At 39.9% G+C, this 15,787-nt stretch overlaps 1 protein-coding gene and 1 pseudogene across 1 annotated transcript; one reads left to right on the top strand and one right to left on the bottom strand.

Moving 5' to 3' along the window:
• Window positions 1-8,486: 8,486 nt before the first annotated feature.
• On the bottom strand, window positions 8,487-12,653 carry NPVF (neuropeptide VF precursor). The gene is made up of 3 exons (XM_077775309.1): window positions 12,516-12,653; window positions 10,425-10,825; window positions 8,487-8,538 (listed from the first exon to the last, which is right to left on the bottom strand). The coding sequence occupies exons 1-3, from the start codon at window positions 12,651-12,653 to the stop codon at window positions 8,487-8,489; spliced, it is 591 nt and encodes a 196-aa protein (XP_077631435.1).
• A 557-nt stretch (window positions 12,654-13,210) lies between these two features.
• Window positions 13,211-15,739, top strand: LOC144240943 (geminin pseudogene; annotated as a pseudogene).
• The last annotated feature ends 48 nt before the right edge of the window (window positions 15,740-15,787 follow it).

Genomic DNA, 15,787 nt, shown 5'->3' with positions numbered 1-15,787 from the left:
CTGTCTCTGTCTCTTTCTTCCCCACTCTAGTCACTCTCCCCCGCTCTCTCTCTCAAAAATAAAAACTTTATAAAATGGAATGAAATGAGTTATGTTCAGTATGGAGCGTTTTCTGCCCTCTAGTGGTTAAAAGTAATTTTGCAGTATCAGTTATATTTTAGTGCTTTAAATTAGATGAGAAAAGCTACACAATATTTCATGGTATTTTAAAAGCTGTTTGAAAATTATATGGGTGCATTTCTGTAGCTAATTACTATAGTTGAATATTTTAAGAAGGAGAAACAATAATTTTCTGTTTTATTAACCATAATATATCAATTACTGGAGATCTGGTGAGAAGTAAATTTTGAGATTTTTTTTTCAGGATTAACGTAATATTTCTCTACCTCTATGAAGAGAGTATTAATTTGGCATTGATCTCATTATGATTTAATCCCGCTCCTGATTCTAAGAGCGATTTTCCTGTTTTACTTATTTCATAGTTCCTATATTAAGAAAGATAATAGGGACGCCTGGGTGGCTCAGTTGGTTAAGTGGCCAGCTTCGGCTCAGGTCACTATCTCGCGGTTCATGGTTTCGAGCCCCGTGTCGGGCTCTCTGCTGACAGCCAGCTCAGAGCCTGGAGCCTGTTTCAGATTCTGTATCTCACGCTGTCTCTCTCTCTCTCTCTCAGAAATAAAACATTAAAAAAATTTTTTTTAAAAAGGAAGAGAATAATGGGTGATAATACTTTCCACTTCCTAAGCATAGGATTATATATACTATCTTAGTGTTATATTATCAGAGGAAAACTTCATGATATATGAAAGACAAAAATAGGCTATTAGGAAGAATGTCCTAGAGCTCTGAGGTTCAAAGAAAAGTGCTATAAAAGAGCAAGCATATGAATGATTATTCATCATTCCTCATTTCATAGGATAATTAAATTAACCAAACTCTTCATTTTCATTACTGTTCTGAAATAAATATCTGCTCATACCTGACTGCTAAAAGAGTCCTTTACTGTTTCAGGTATTTGCAGAGAAACACTAGCTCTGGCCCAAATGAAACACATATATGTTATGAGCTGGTGAGATGATAAAGTAGATTAGGAGGAAAAAAAAGATTAGCAACAATTGCCCCCTTTCAAGACCAGATTAAAGGGAATATAGAAAAAACTGAATGATCTGGTGAAAAATGCGACCAGATTAAACGGAATATAGAAAAAACTGAATGATCTGGTGAAAAATGATTCCTAAATCATATAAGCGTTTGTTAGAATTGCATCTCTAAAAACATCAACCTTATAGGAATTTTGGGGGGTAGGCAAATCATGCTAAAGCTTTGGATGTGGTGATTTAGATATTAATAGTATGAATACAATTGGAGAATAATGACAGACTATTTAAAAAGAAACGTTTGAAATGTACTTAATGCCATGAAATTGTACACTTAAAGATGCTTAAAGTAGTAAATTTTATATTGTGTACATTTTACCACAATAAGAATACATTAAGAAGGTTAAGAGAAATCTCCCTGATATAAAAAAAATTTAATGTTTATTCATTTTTGAGAGTGAGAGAGAAACAGAGCAGGAGCAGGGAAGGGGCAGAGAGAGAGGGAGACACAGAATCCAAAGCAGGCTCTAGGCTCCAGGCTGTCAGCACAGAGCCTGATGCAGGGCTCGAACCCATGCACCATGAGATTATGACCCAAGCTGAAGTCTGACGCTTAACCAGCTGAGCCACCCAGGCACCCCTAATACTTCTAACAACAATGAATAAAATGTGTAATATCTAATAAGCATTTCGGAATTCAGGGCCAGATTAATACATAATAAGTTCAAATAAACATTGGATATAATAATGAGGGATGGACATTCACCACATAATGTTTTCCTAGTTCCAGCCTGACTCCAAAAAGCAAAGTGATTAGTGACAGCCATCAGTCTACGTGAGAGGAAGGGGAAGGCTTGTAACACCTGGATATACCTATGATTATGTTGGTGAGCTAGGGCAGACTTCCTTCTGATTTATTTTAATGCCTTTACTGCTTTGTCCCAGTTCATGAATGAGATCTGTGAGAGGTTGCAAATAGCCCAGGGAGTGAATGATCTATCAGGATGAGTTTACCTACCATTACTTTTTTCCCCCACTCCACTTGCCAATGACTACCTATTTTTTTTTAAGGTTTAAAAAAAATTTTTTTTAAATGTTTTATTTATTTCTAGGAGTGAGAGAGACAGAGAGAGACAGCGTGAGCAGGGGAGGGTCAGAGAGAGAGGGAGTCACAGACTGAAACAGGCTCCAGGCTCTGAGCTGGCAGTCAGCACAGAGCCCGACGCGGGGCCTGAACCCACGAACCGCGAGATCATGACCTAAGCGAAAGTCGGACGCTTAACCAACTAAGCCACCCAGGTGCCCCAATGACTACATATTTTAGCAGCTCTCTTGACCAGTTCATTCTCCCACTGAAGCAGAAACTGGTAGTTGAGTTTCATCATCAACAATAGCACTTGGTCTGCTACAGGGAAAAAAATTAATAATTAATGTTTCTTTAGGGTTTATTCTGTGATCTTTTTATCCTTTATAGTCATTCATTAGTGATGAGGTAGGTACCTCCTTACCTGTTCTTAAGGTAGTTACTTTAAGGAACAAGTAAGTGAAAGCTGTCCAAGAATCTGTGGTCTTTTTTCCTTCCTTCTTTCCCTTCCTTCCTCCCTCCCTCCCTCTTTATAAACTCTATATGTAAGACACTCTGGATTTATCCCTGGGTTCCAGTGCACTCATGTTTTCTTCTTTGAAGCTTAATTCTACAAATGTTTCCTGAATGCTTACAATGTTTGGGGGCTGGATGGGAGGTGGTTGTGTGGTGGCGGATAGAGGAGGAAGAGCCCAAACTTTGAAATCAGATAGATCTCAGTTTTGCCCACTTGTTAGCTTATGTTTCTTCAGAAAGTATTTTCTGAGCTTACTTCTCATATATAAAAGTGAGCATCTGGGCACCTGGGTGGCTGAGTCAGTTAAGCGTCTGTCTTTGGCTCAGGTCCTGCTCTCGTGGTTTGTTTGTTCAAGCCCCGCATTTGGCTCTGTGCTGACAGCTCAGAGCCTAGAGCCTGCTTCAGATTCTGTGTCTCCCTCTCTCTCTCTGCCCTTTCCCCTGCTGATGCTCTCTCTCAAAAATAAATAAACATTAAGTTTTTAAAAAATGAGCATCACAGAAATAGTTAAAACAGCATTAAATGTTAAAACAGACATAGTTAATCATAACAATAAGTTGTCACCATTATTGTCTTGGGGAGAGCTACAGAAACGTGAAAGTTTGTGTTTCTAGGAATAACATGTATTTTGGATGTTCATTAAATAACAGGGTAAGTTCCAAAGGAAGAGTGTCACATAATGTCTGTAGGAGGAGCGTTAGGACAAGAAAAGAAAAAAAAAAACCACACATGAAGTACGTGGAGGCCGGTGCTCTCACCGTTCTTGCCCATTTCATTTTGTTGGTCACACTTAGGCGAGCACTGACCTTTCATTTTTCTCCCTGAGAAATTGGTCCCAAAGTCAGTACATTTATTTTTCCTTTTTGTATTTCTCAAGGTCATTGTGATAGTATGATATATGAAATGTGGACCTCAGATCACATGGAAGTTACCTTCCATGAAAATCATTGATGTTGTCAACCCCAGATTTCCCCTGAAGCCCCTACACTTTGCTCTCTAACAGGCTGGCTGAGCTTTAGGCCACGACCAGTCCAAATGGAATATCCTTAGGAAAGAAGGGATGGACGTGTTGGAAGAGAGGAGGAGTGGTATAGAATGGGGGATGTTTGGGGGGTGTGCCTAGGAAATCACATTGAGGAGAAGAGCATAATTACCATGTCACTTCCACTTTATGCTACTGTAAAAAGTCAGAATTGGGAGGAAGATCAGGTTAAACCACTTGAGCAATTCTGATTGTTTTTAGCATTATGTTCTCAGCACTTAAATGTCCAATCAGGTAACAGTATTCATTTATAAACTGAATTAGATATTAATTTCAAGTAATTCTAGAAATAAAAATCTCTATTGCAGTGATTCTTAAACTTTATGGGGATCACAGAAACCACTGAGAATTTATCTAAGAACTCTGAACTCTTCTTCAGAAAAATGTACTTATATGTCATGATTCAGAGAAAGTGTCATTTTTAAGAGCTGTAAGCATTCCTCATAAGGAGAGATCGATCCATCATTGTTGCAAAGGATGTTAAAAATGAAGTTTTATCCAAACACCAAAATCTAGCAGACGTAAAATTGCAAAGCAAGAGTACCATTTGTGGACTCTGAAGGAAGTGGCTGGAAAGAGGTTCTACTAGTCCCTAATTCCCTTACCCACTTGGAGACTATAAAGGGATAGGATTTGGGTGTATGAAGAGATTTCTTTGGAGAGCTTTGTTACCTCATTGTGAATGCCCTCTACCCATGCCCAGGTGTCAGAGATTACTACCTTTCTTACTCTTCAATGGCGGGGGTGAGGGGTGGCTTCCATATGATGGGGAAATATGTTCCATGTGGTTGAGAGAAACAAAGGACTGGTACCAAACTCTAGGCCAAAAAGCTAAGGCTTCTGGAGAGAGGTGTGTTGGAGGGTTTCCAGCATAGAGGGTGAACTGTGTGTGACCAGACTTTGGTAAAGAGAGAGCCATTTCGAGCTCTACTGAAGAGGACCCTCAGAGGAGAAATGGACATGTGTATAGTGGGTGCCTGTGTCCTAGGGTGAGGCCAGCTTGGGGATTGAAACATGTGTATAGTGGGTGCCTGTGTCCTAGGGTGAGGCCAGCTTGGGGATTGAAACATATCATGGGAACAGAGAATTTGGAGTGAGAGGGCCAGAAAAGGGTCCCAGAGGTGAATCCATCCATCCCAGTAAGAACTGTCCCATCCCCTTGCTTCTGATCTCAAGTTGTTTTCCATCCTAGTTTAATCCAACAAAGCAGCCAGAGAGTGAGGAAGCAAGTGAGGCTGGAAGAGAAGCAGAAGTTGAGTACATTTCTGACCTTGAACTCAGGCCTCACATGGGAACAGTGGGGAATGAATGGATGGATGGCCGAACACAGACTGAAATGCTGATTACAATGGAATTGACTGCCTTGTTGACTTAGAGCGACCAAGGGTCTGACATCACTCAAGAGCTGCAAAGTTCATGGCATCTGTCTACGTTTCCCTCCAGAGCCAGGGGGAAATTGCTGTATGCCCTCATCCCTGGACCTTACATTTTAAAGCAGGTATGGGATACAAAAATAAATTTTCATTTTGACCATATCTCACAAGTTGTGCAGTTATATTGATACCCAGTGTAGGACATAAGCAGACCACCCCCCACCCCCCCATGCCTATGTTCCAGGCTGGCCCTTGGGTCTCATGTGGAAAATTGGAGCTGGTCTGATTAATAACATGGGGAGGGGCTGAATACAAGAACTGTGGGAAGAAGAGCCAGAAGGGCCAAGTCTGAGGGAGCAGGACAGGCTATATAATTTGAGGGGCCCAGTGCAAAATAAAAATACAGGCTCCTTGCCTATTTCAGAGTCTGTCACTCCCTCTCTCTCTGACCCTCCCCTGCTCACGCTGTCTCTCTTTCTCTCTCCTAGAAATAAATAAAATTTAAAAAAAAATAAAAAAAAATATAGGCTCCTTGTTTAAAATTATTATGAATTTTAAGTAGGCAACAACAGAGCATTTAACCAAGTGAGGGCCATGTGTGACTGGGTGTTGTACACCCATGAGGCTACTCTAGGATGAGGCACAAAGATCAGAAGAGGAAAGGAGCTTACTAGTGGTCCAGTTAAAGAGATACTTGGGAGAAGAGACCCGTCTAATTGAGACTTTTTTAGTGAAATCCTCTGCAATGTGATCCCCTTCTCAAGACCCCACAAATCCTTAGCAAAATAGCACACTCCCTTATGTGAATGGTTTCTTGTGGAAGCTGGCAAAGGGGCTGCTGAGTGGTAGGCGGCTAAGACAGAGTAAGCCAAGTAGGTAAGGGGACAGTTGATGGCTGGTTATTTACATAATAACACTTTCCATCTATTTCAAGGGTTTAGGTAAAGAACCCACGTTATATGACAGGAAATTTCCCTATGTCATATAGTAACAAGGGATCAAATGGCCTTTTGTCTATTTCCTTATTAGTGTATCAGGATGTTGCATGATATTTTCTCTGTTGCTCAGAATTAATAACTAGGGACCAAACTTGGATGTACAAAGGTGTTGCAAAATACCCAACATTATAATGAAAAATGTGGACGGGGGACCAGACACCCTTTAAGGGCTTATAAAGAGGTGATAGAGCCATTCCAGCCCCTGCGTTGGCCCGTGCCCTGCCCAGCTGTGTAAGAGAGGTTGGCCTGAAGGAGGCCTGCTGCTCTTCACCCTGAAGCCAAGCAAGAGAGGCTCCCAGAAGATTCCTCATAGAGAACAAGGTCACAGCCAGTTGGCGCGAGGATTAGGAGGAACTTAACGGAGGAACAAGGGGGAGAAGAAGGGCAGAAATGGTGGGGGAAAGGGAGAGAGGCAAACCATGAGAGACTCTTGAATGCTGACAAAAACTGAGGACTGATGGATGTGGGGGGGAGGGGGGATGGGCATGGAGGAGGGCACTTGTGGGGATGAGCACTGAGTGTTATGTGGAAACTAATTTGACAATAAACTATTTGTAAAAAAAAAAAAGAACAAGGTCACAAAGCAGACCCTGGCAGTTCGCTTCTGACTGGCTGTTTGCTTAGGCAGTAGACTTACTGATGGGCCCCTGCCCCTCCTAAGCAGGGCAAAGAGGGTTGGGGACAAACAGGGGCAGCAGAGGAGCAGTCGGGGGCCAGCAGGCAGTCCAGCCCTTGGCATTCGAGGATGGCTGCAATTTCTATGGATCAAGTGGACCCTGAGAAGGTGGCTGGCTCTAGCCTTTCTTTCTGGCAAAAAGAAGCTGTGGGGAATACAGGTGAGATAACAGTAGTTGGAAGAGATGGGTCTCTAAGGTCAGTGACCTGGGCAAGTGAAGGTCCCTGTAGGGCTTCCTGAAGAACTCACTTGTAGAAGCAGTAACATATGGAGAGGACGAAATGGCTACTCTTGATGCCCTACCCCTATCCCTCCTTTGCCCATTCGGACACCCTAGACAGGAGATGAGAGAGGAGAGCGTTTTCCAGAGGACTACCATTTTGCCTCTTACCACCTTACCTCTGAGATGAGGAAGAGGAAGAGCAGAGAGATGCCCATTTCTCGCTTCTGGTGCTTCCAGCCACCAGCCCAGCCAGCAGTGGGGGAAGGGAAACTACTTTGGGTATGAGGTTGGCACCTTCAACTGGACTGGGTTTTTTTTTTTTTAATTGCAGTTATTTAACCTACAGTATAATATTAGTTTCAGGTATACAGTTAAGTGATTCAATACTTCCATGTAACACTTGGCACTCATCACACGTGGCCTCCTTAATCCCTGTCACCTATTTCACCCATTCCCTCACCCACCTCCCTTCTTGTAACTATTGGTTCATTCTCTTATAGATAAGAGTCTGTTTCTTGTGGACTTGACTGAGTTTTTTAATATCAGGAAGTGACCAAAGAAGTTATAGAATCTATCCAGGGTATAATTAAAGGATCACTACCCAGCAGGGAAAGGAGATTCAAAACAGCCCAGCTGGGGGCAGCATAGGAGAAAAATAACACTATTTCTTATTTGCACCCTATGGATTTGAGACTGTTCAATAAACCAGCTATATCTGATTAAGGACTTCATGTTCTTATGACTAAAGTCGAGTAACTGTGCATTTGTATTGTGCTGTACTGTATTTATAAACTGTTAGTTTAGGAGTGACCAGATTTTTTTCTGCAAATCAAAAACTTGAAATATTAAATGAGGAGAAAAGAGACACACTAGAAGGCAAACTTCCAGATACAGACAGAGAGACACTTAAAGAGCTATTTAATAATTGCCTTTTTTCTTTTTATCTCTCTTTTTAGAAAAATTTTAACCTATCATAGAGTCACTAACAATTGATGCAATGGAAAATATGGGTGTATAAAAACATATTTGTAAGTGATTTGTCATTCTAGTTCATCTGTCAACCATATTGCTCTCTTAAATTATTTAAATATCATAATAATATTTGTCAGGTTACCCCTCTGTTTAATTTTTTACTTCATTGTGGTTGTGTCCATGATATTTACATAAGAGAGTGGTATGGCTTCAGCCTCCCCGTGTCCCTCTTCCCCTCTTTCCCCATTATCAGAGGCTTTTTAAGTGTTTGCAATGTTCTTTTTATTTAGACAAAAATTATTTCATCGTTACATTATAATATTCTTTAAAACATTTTAAATAGCTTTTAAGATACTAGCTCTAGTGACAAGGAAAAATTGTTGCCAGTGACAGCCCATCAAAAGAGTACCATGACTCTTCATTCATTGTTGCCTTCACAGTAGAGTTGTTTGCAGATTACCGGCCACAGCTTTACATCATCTTTAGGGACAAGCTCCAGATTTCTTATTTTTCTTGTTTCAGTTCTGAATCCTCTATTTTCTTGAATCCCATTCTCCTAAAATGTAAGTAGTACAACATGCTTTCATCCATCATAACAGTAGCATAAGTGCATATAAAAATACAAGCCATGATCCTAATTGCTTAATTGTACTTGAGTTGAATTGCATTGTGCTTCAAATGAGTGACATATTGATGAGATCCTGAATTTGTAATGGGGTACTCAGACTTACCAACTTACCCTGGACTCACTTCTCTCCCTCCTCACTGCCCCACTTCCAGCATCTGGTTACTTGCCAAATTCTACCCCCAAATAATATCTCAGGACCTCAGCAGAATGTCAGTGGTTTTCCTTTTCTTTTTTAATGTTTACTTATTTTTGAAAGAGAGAGAGAGAGAGAAAGAGAGAGCATAAGCATAAGCAGGGCAGGGGCAGAGAGAGAGGGAGACACAGAATCGGAAGCAGGTGCCAGGCTCTGAGCTGTCAGCACAGAGCCCAACAAGGGGCTGGAACTCAGGCTCCTTGAGATCATGACCTGAGCTGAAGTCAGACACTTCGCTGACTGAGCCACACAGGTGCCCCGTCCTTTGCTTGATGAGTAACATCCAAAGTCCTTTACTTAGCCCTGAGTCTGCACTGTCTGATCTTACCCCAGCCTTGTCGCCTTCTTTCCTCTCCTCTTTGCACCCCTGCTTCTCTCACCAAACCGAACCCTAGCTGGGCTGGGCTCACCCTTGGTTTAGTACCATTGTTCATACTTCTCTCTTGGCCTGAAAGTATCTTCTCTTTTCCCAGCTGTCTATGAATGGTCAAAACAGAGCCACCTTTCAAAGTCTAACTGATGAAACTCTCCTGGATTTCTACGTGTAAAAATACTCTCCCCTCCCCACCCCAGGCACTGTCCATTGTGCCATGCAATAGACAAAAAGCATGGGATTTATGGGCCTGAAATTCTAGTAAAGAAGAATGGACCCTAAAAATATGTCAGACGGGAATAAGAGCCATGTGAAAATAAACTAGGAATGTTCTGCAAAGGTCTCACTTATAAGGCATCACAGCTTGCTACCTGACTTTCTACAGGCCTTAAAGTGTCATGTTCTACTCTATATGCATTTTTTGTGGTTGTTCTTATATATGCTCTCTACTAGAAAAAGAGAAGGGTCCCTGGGTAGCTCAGTTGGTTAAGTGTCTGACTTTGGCTCAGGTCACGATCTTCTTCTGGTTTGTGGGTTCAAGCGGGGCTCTGTGCTGACAGCTTGGAGCCTGGAGCCCGCTTCAGACTCTGTGTCTCCCTCTCTCTCTGTCCCTCCCAAACTCATGCTCTGTCTCTCTCAAAAATAAATAAACATTAAAAGAAATTAACAAAAAAAGAAGTTGCTTACCTATTAATTTTATCAAACTCTTGCTTTTTGATTTCTACATAGTAGATAATAAATACTTATTAATACACACTGATAGTAATAGAACTCATTTATAAAATGAGATCCATAAAAAAGAAAAAAAATTGATTTAAAGTTGAGGAAGAAAACCTTCTGAATTTGAGACCTGGTGTATTGAAATGGCATCCTCTGTACTTGTAGACAATTCCCTCATAAGGGACCTTTTACGTTAAAGAGATCAAATGTTGGACAGTATGTCATAGGCTTAAATTCCCAATCCTGTCATTGAATTTTCCTATTCAGTGTGTGGCTATAAAGTGATGAGATTGATGCCCATGTGTGGCTTAGGGGAAACCACCTCAGTACTTTTTACCTATGGGCATGTTTATATCTGGCCCGTCTATAGTTCTCAGTTCATGTATTCATTTCCCTGTCTCTTTACCATTTTCCTTCTGAGAAACTTAACTTTCTCAGAAACTTTTGAAAAGAGGTCATCCTTTTTAATGTTTCTGGACCAGCTGTATATAACTGCTCGTGCATTTTAACTGGTTTGCAGGTATTTACCATGGGTGCTTTTGATCAGGGTTCTGGATTTCTCGGGGCTGGCAGTTCATAGAGTAAAGTAACTCATTGGCAGATGGTGAAAGCATGGATCGTGGGAGCAAATCACTCCACGTCTTGGTGGCACCTTTGGCTGTTCTTCCAAACCTTTGGGGCAGATTAGGAACATGTCTTGAGATACTTTCCTTTATATTTCTTCCAAATCTCAGAGGCAGATTGGCCATTGCCCCAGTGCTTCTTTCTTCTTCCATGGTCCTCCCAAATCTCAATGGCAAATTGGCTGCTGAGTGTGGCATTTTGTTGACTGTGGGTGCACTCATTTTAATGACAGTTTTTGGACCCCAGTCTTGTAGTTCTTCAAAACTGAGACTTCTTTCCTTTTCTCCCTTAGGGTCTCCTTTAGGCTATGATTAGAGATGAATATTAAAATCAGTTATTGTTATAGGTAGCAGGTGTAAACCCCAAATTCACTTACGTCCAGACTTTAGTTTGCATACCTCTTAAAGCTATAAACAAAGTTTGTGTTTTTATGTGCAGAATTTTTAAATAAAGCATTCACATTAGGCTTCTTAAAGCAATCAAGTTTCTTTGTCCCTGGACTATTGTAAGACAACCATAAAATATTAATAAAAAATATAGTGAATACAGCAATATGTTGGAGCAGCAGGAACATAATAAAGTATTGAAATGAGGCAAAAGTTTATTTTGCTGAAGTTATTCTCTTTCGGTTTTTGATTCATGCTGTTTATGAAGTATTTCATATATTTTTATATTTTGAGTTTAGAGAAACCTTCCACTGCCTCTTCATGTCTCTTGCTTCTCCTCATTTCAAATGCCAAAGTGATGGATACATGAAACCTGCTAGCCATGTTTTGGGGAAGAGCTGGAGGAGGCTCCACTGAATTTCTTTCTTACCTGCTCATATTCAGAGCTCTACTCTAAAAGCATTGCTCAAGAAACCGCTTGCATTTTTATCAGTAAATAATCACATTTTTATTAAAGCAGTGGTTGGTTTGTGGGTTACTGCACCATTACTATAACAACTTTAAAGGAACCACGTAAGGGGGGCCTGGGTGGCTCAGTTACAATCTCACCATTTGTGAGTTCAAGTCGTTTAGCGCGCTCTGTGCTGACAGCTCAGAGCCTGAGCCTGCTTCAGATTCTGTATCTCATTTTCTTTCTGCCCTTCTCCCACTTGCACTCTGTCTCTCTCTCTCTTAAAACTAAATAAACATTAAAACATTTTTAAGGAAACCACTTAAAATACAACAGATATTTAATTAGATTTAGCTTCCCCATGAAAATTTGTCCCTAAGAAGATTAAAAAAAAATTTTTTTGAATGTTTATTTAGTTATGGGATGGGGTAGGAGGGGCAGAGAGAGAGAGGGAGACACGAAATCCGAAGCAGGCTCCAGGCTCTGCGCACAGAGCTGGGCGCCGGGCTTGAACTCATAAGCCATGATATCATGACCTGAGCTGAAGTCTGTTGCTTAACTGACTGAGCCACCCAGGCGCTAAGATTTTTAAATGATTATTTTTCTGATTATAAAAAGTAATATACATATTATAAAAAGTAATATATACTCATTTCAGCAAATTTGAAAAATATATAAAAGCATAAAGAAGAAAATAAAAATAACTTGCAATTCCACCATCTAGGGATAACTCTTTTACTTAGATGAAGATTTACCATAAACTTACCAGCTCATCATTGCTAAGTAGAAAATATAACCTTTCTATTTTTGTTTGTTTGTAGTTGAAGCCCATTCAAATGTTCAAATGTTCTATGTATCCAGATCTTGTATCAGCAATTATTTATTACAACCGTGTACTTCTGGGTCCATTGAAAATTACTAATGCACCTTATATTTGTTACATAAATTGTACATAAATTTCACTCAAGAGGCCAGGCTGTTTGCTGTTTGTTAAAAATTACAAACTATATCAGTGCATTGTCATGGGAAGGCTCCAGTTAGACAAACAACAAAGCACAGACTTATTCCTTACTCTTTACAAAATACAAAAAAGCATTAGATTTAGGACATATATACATAGTTAATGCTAGTCATGTTAGATAGAGTTAAAAGACTTACCTCATAATATTTGTCATAATTTTCCTTGCTGTGAAAATTGGACATCATTAATTCATCTTTGCAAAAGATGCTTGATGTTAACAAGCTTGAAGTGGCTAAAGTCAATAAAATAAAGCATTTTGATGAAATAACTTTCATTTTGCTCAGAATCTAGAATTTTCTGTGTGCAGCCTGATGTCTGCAAGATGGGGAATTGTGGTCTTTTTATACTGTCTAAAAACAAAGGAAAGATTGATTTAACAGTGAAACCAAATCCCACATGTTTTAAGTACTAATATTAATTAATACATACACTAAACTATGCATTTAAGGAATGTGGGTCATTCATTTTAGAAGGGCAGCTATGTTCCTGTTTGCAAATTCATTAATTTTGAAAATAATTTTCCTCATTATGAAGGAGTTTCTAATTAGGTAAGTTTGGGGCCATGGCAATTAAGATTCCAAACAAACAGAATGCTTCATTTCTTTCAGCTCAAATGAAAAATATTTTGGTGTTTGCATCAATTCTTCAGAAGGAAAAAATAATACTATTCAATACATGCTAGCTATGTTAAACAAACAAAAAAATATATTTTTTACCCTCACAAAAGAGTGAGGCATAGTAATTTGCAACTATCAAAGAAAGTTAAGAATGTAAAAAGAATTCTAAGTCACATAATACCCAAATAAAATGCCATTAATTAACTTTTTGTAAAATGCTGTTTGGTTATGAAAAAGCTTCAGGAGTAAATGTCAGCTGCGACGTGAGAGGTGGGCATCAGACCATGTGCAGGCATTCTGACAAACTGGCTGTCTCAGGAGAGGCTGGAGAAAGTTCCATGCCTTTTGTATTTGCCCTGTGGGCCTTATTTGGCAAAACCATATAAATCACTGGGATTTTATTTCTGTGGTGCGGCTGCATCCTACTTTCCTTCTCAAAACCCTTAAGAACCCTAGTAGAGGTTTGGTAAGTCACACACATGCTAATTCTGTTGGTCCCCAGGCCCATATTATTTAGGTAATCTCGCATTGCCACAGGCATACTGACATCATGGCATAAGAAAAGAATTTATAGAAATAAGCGGCTATTTACTGAAATGCCAAAGCGAGTCTCTTTGGGAACATATGACTGGTATTCTTTTTTTTTTTTTAATGTTTTATTTATTTCTGAGCGGAGAGAGAGAGGGACAGCGTGAGCAGGGGAGGGTTAGAGAGAGAGGGAGATACAGAATCTGAAGCAGGCTCCAGGCTCTGAGCTGGCTGTCAGCACAGAGCCCGACACGGGGCTTGAACCCATAAACCGTGAGATCATGACCTGAGCCGAAGTCGGAGGCTTAACCAACTGAGCCACCCAGGCGCCCCTTGACTGGTATTCTTAAAGACTGGTCTTATGGTGAGAATACCTAGATTCTAGAGAAATTATTACTTGTTCCCATCTGCCCATTCAACCCTATCAGGGAAAAAAGACCTTACAGTGATTGATTTTTAGCTACTTCTAGATACAGACACTTAGAGGGGAGTTCACAGAAGAGTGAACTATAAAATCACATCTTTTTGTGTCATGGATTATACCATCTGGAACCTTTTCCAGAACCTACCATGATTTGAGGTTTGCGATGCGCAGAAGTGAAGACCTTTTTCTGTATTATAGATCTCCAGAATAAATTAGGGAAACAACGATGGGTAAACTCTTGAGTACCCCAAGGTCACACTTGCCTGCAGCCTCTCTTAAAGGCAGCTGACATCATTGGCCTCATTTGTTTTAGTCTGTGCTAGCCAAGAAACCCCACAGTAGGAGGCAGTTAATTCAATTCATAGTCTAGGGTTAATTTTGTAACACTGTTATTGGATTATTTGAGCTTAATTTCCCTGAGGATTTAATGCATTTCTCTTTCAAATTGTTCCTTTGCAAACTGCTGATGGAACTTCCTTTTTTTGTGGTCAGTAGATCCAAACTTTTGAGAAATGGGTGAAGCAAGGAGCAAGTTATGTTGGCCAAGTTCACACCCTGGAAAAAGAAGAAAGAATCAGCCTGGGTCTCTTTCAAAGTACATTCTCTTAATCTGGTTGTTTTTAAACATTAGCAGTGCATCCGTTTTCAGTACTGCTACTTGAGGTTTTGACACGTCTATTAGAGTTTTTCTGATTATAGTCAGCATCTAGAGTAGCTGATATGACTAATTACTCCCCTGCCTCCACGAGGTTCAAACTTCCAAGTTTAGAGTGTAATTAGAGTTATCTTATTAATATAGGACTTGGCACTTTTCAACTGTATTTCAGTTAGCTTTGAAAACATTAGCTATAACATGACCTAACATACATAGTACGAAATCACCATAAATCTTTTGATGAAATGTGCTGCCACATGTATAACATATTTTAGGATTCTTGCTGAGACATATGAGCATAAAAAATATGAACAAAAATCTATCTCCTGGACATGTGGCATTTACATACAAGCTTTACTTACTAAGATTTTAGGGACCTGAAGGCTATTCACTTCTAAGCTTCTCTCTCCAGCTTGGACACTTCTGAGCTTTAGGCCTCCAGATCCTTGGCTTCTGACCAAACGGTCGGGATAGGGATGCTCCACAGGTATCTCAAGTTACTCAAGAAGCATTTGATTTCATGATTGCAGAAAATTCATCCTCGCAATATTGGAAAGAAGTGGCAGAAAAACGGAGGAAGGCTCTCCATGAAGCACTTAAAGAAAATGAGAAACTTCATAAAGAGATTGAAGAGAAGGACAATGAGATTGCCTTCCTGAAAAAGGAAAATAAAGAATTGGTGGAAGTAGCAGAACATGTACAGTATACGGCAGAGGTGATAGAGAGACTGCATGATGGACCTCTGGATAACTTGGAATCACCAAATAGTCAAGAATTTGATTCTGAAGAGGAAACAGGAGAGGACTCTGCAGTGGAAAACTCAGAAATTGGTACATGTGCTGAAGAAGTTGTACCTTCCTCTACAGACGCAAAGCCACATGTATGAGATTCATTAATTCCTGACTCTTGAGAAATACACTGCCAAAGTTTACCTCCACTATCGTTCTTTGTAGCAGAGCAGACAAGTGTATAATGCAAAGTGGGAATCAAACTTCCTTGTTTGAATCCTGGGACCCTGTTGTATTAAAATACAAATACTATGTATTTTAAATCTGCAATGTTTTATGTAAATAGCATTTTCCCAGTTGTCAGACATGACTTGTGTATATTATGAATAAACTTCAGTTTCTTGTTGAGAAAAAAAAATAAATTGGAATTTATCTTTTTCATATAGGTCTCTCCTCC

The sequence above is a fragment of the Crocuta crocuta genome, unplaced genomic scaffold (genome assembly GCF_008692635.1).
Source record: "Crocuta crocuta isolate KB4526 unplaced genomic scaffold, BGI_CrCroc_1.0 scaffold197, whole genome shotgun sequence".
NCBI classification, from domain to species: domain Eukaryota; kingdom Metazoa; phylum Chordata; class Mammalia; order Carnivora; family Hyaenidae; genus Crocuta; species Crocuta crocuta.
This window is presented reverse-complemented; position numbering and strand designations above follow the sequence as displayed.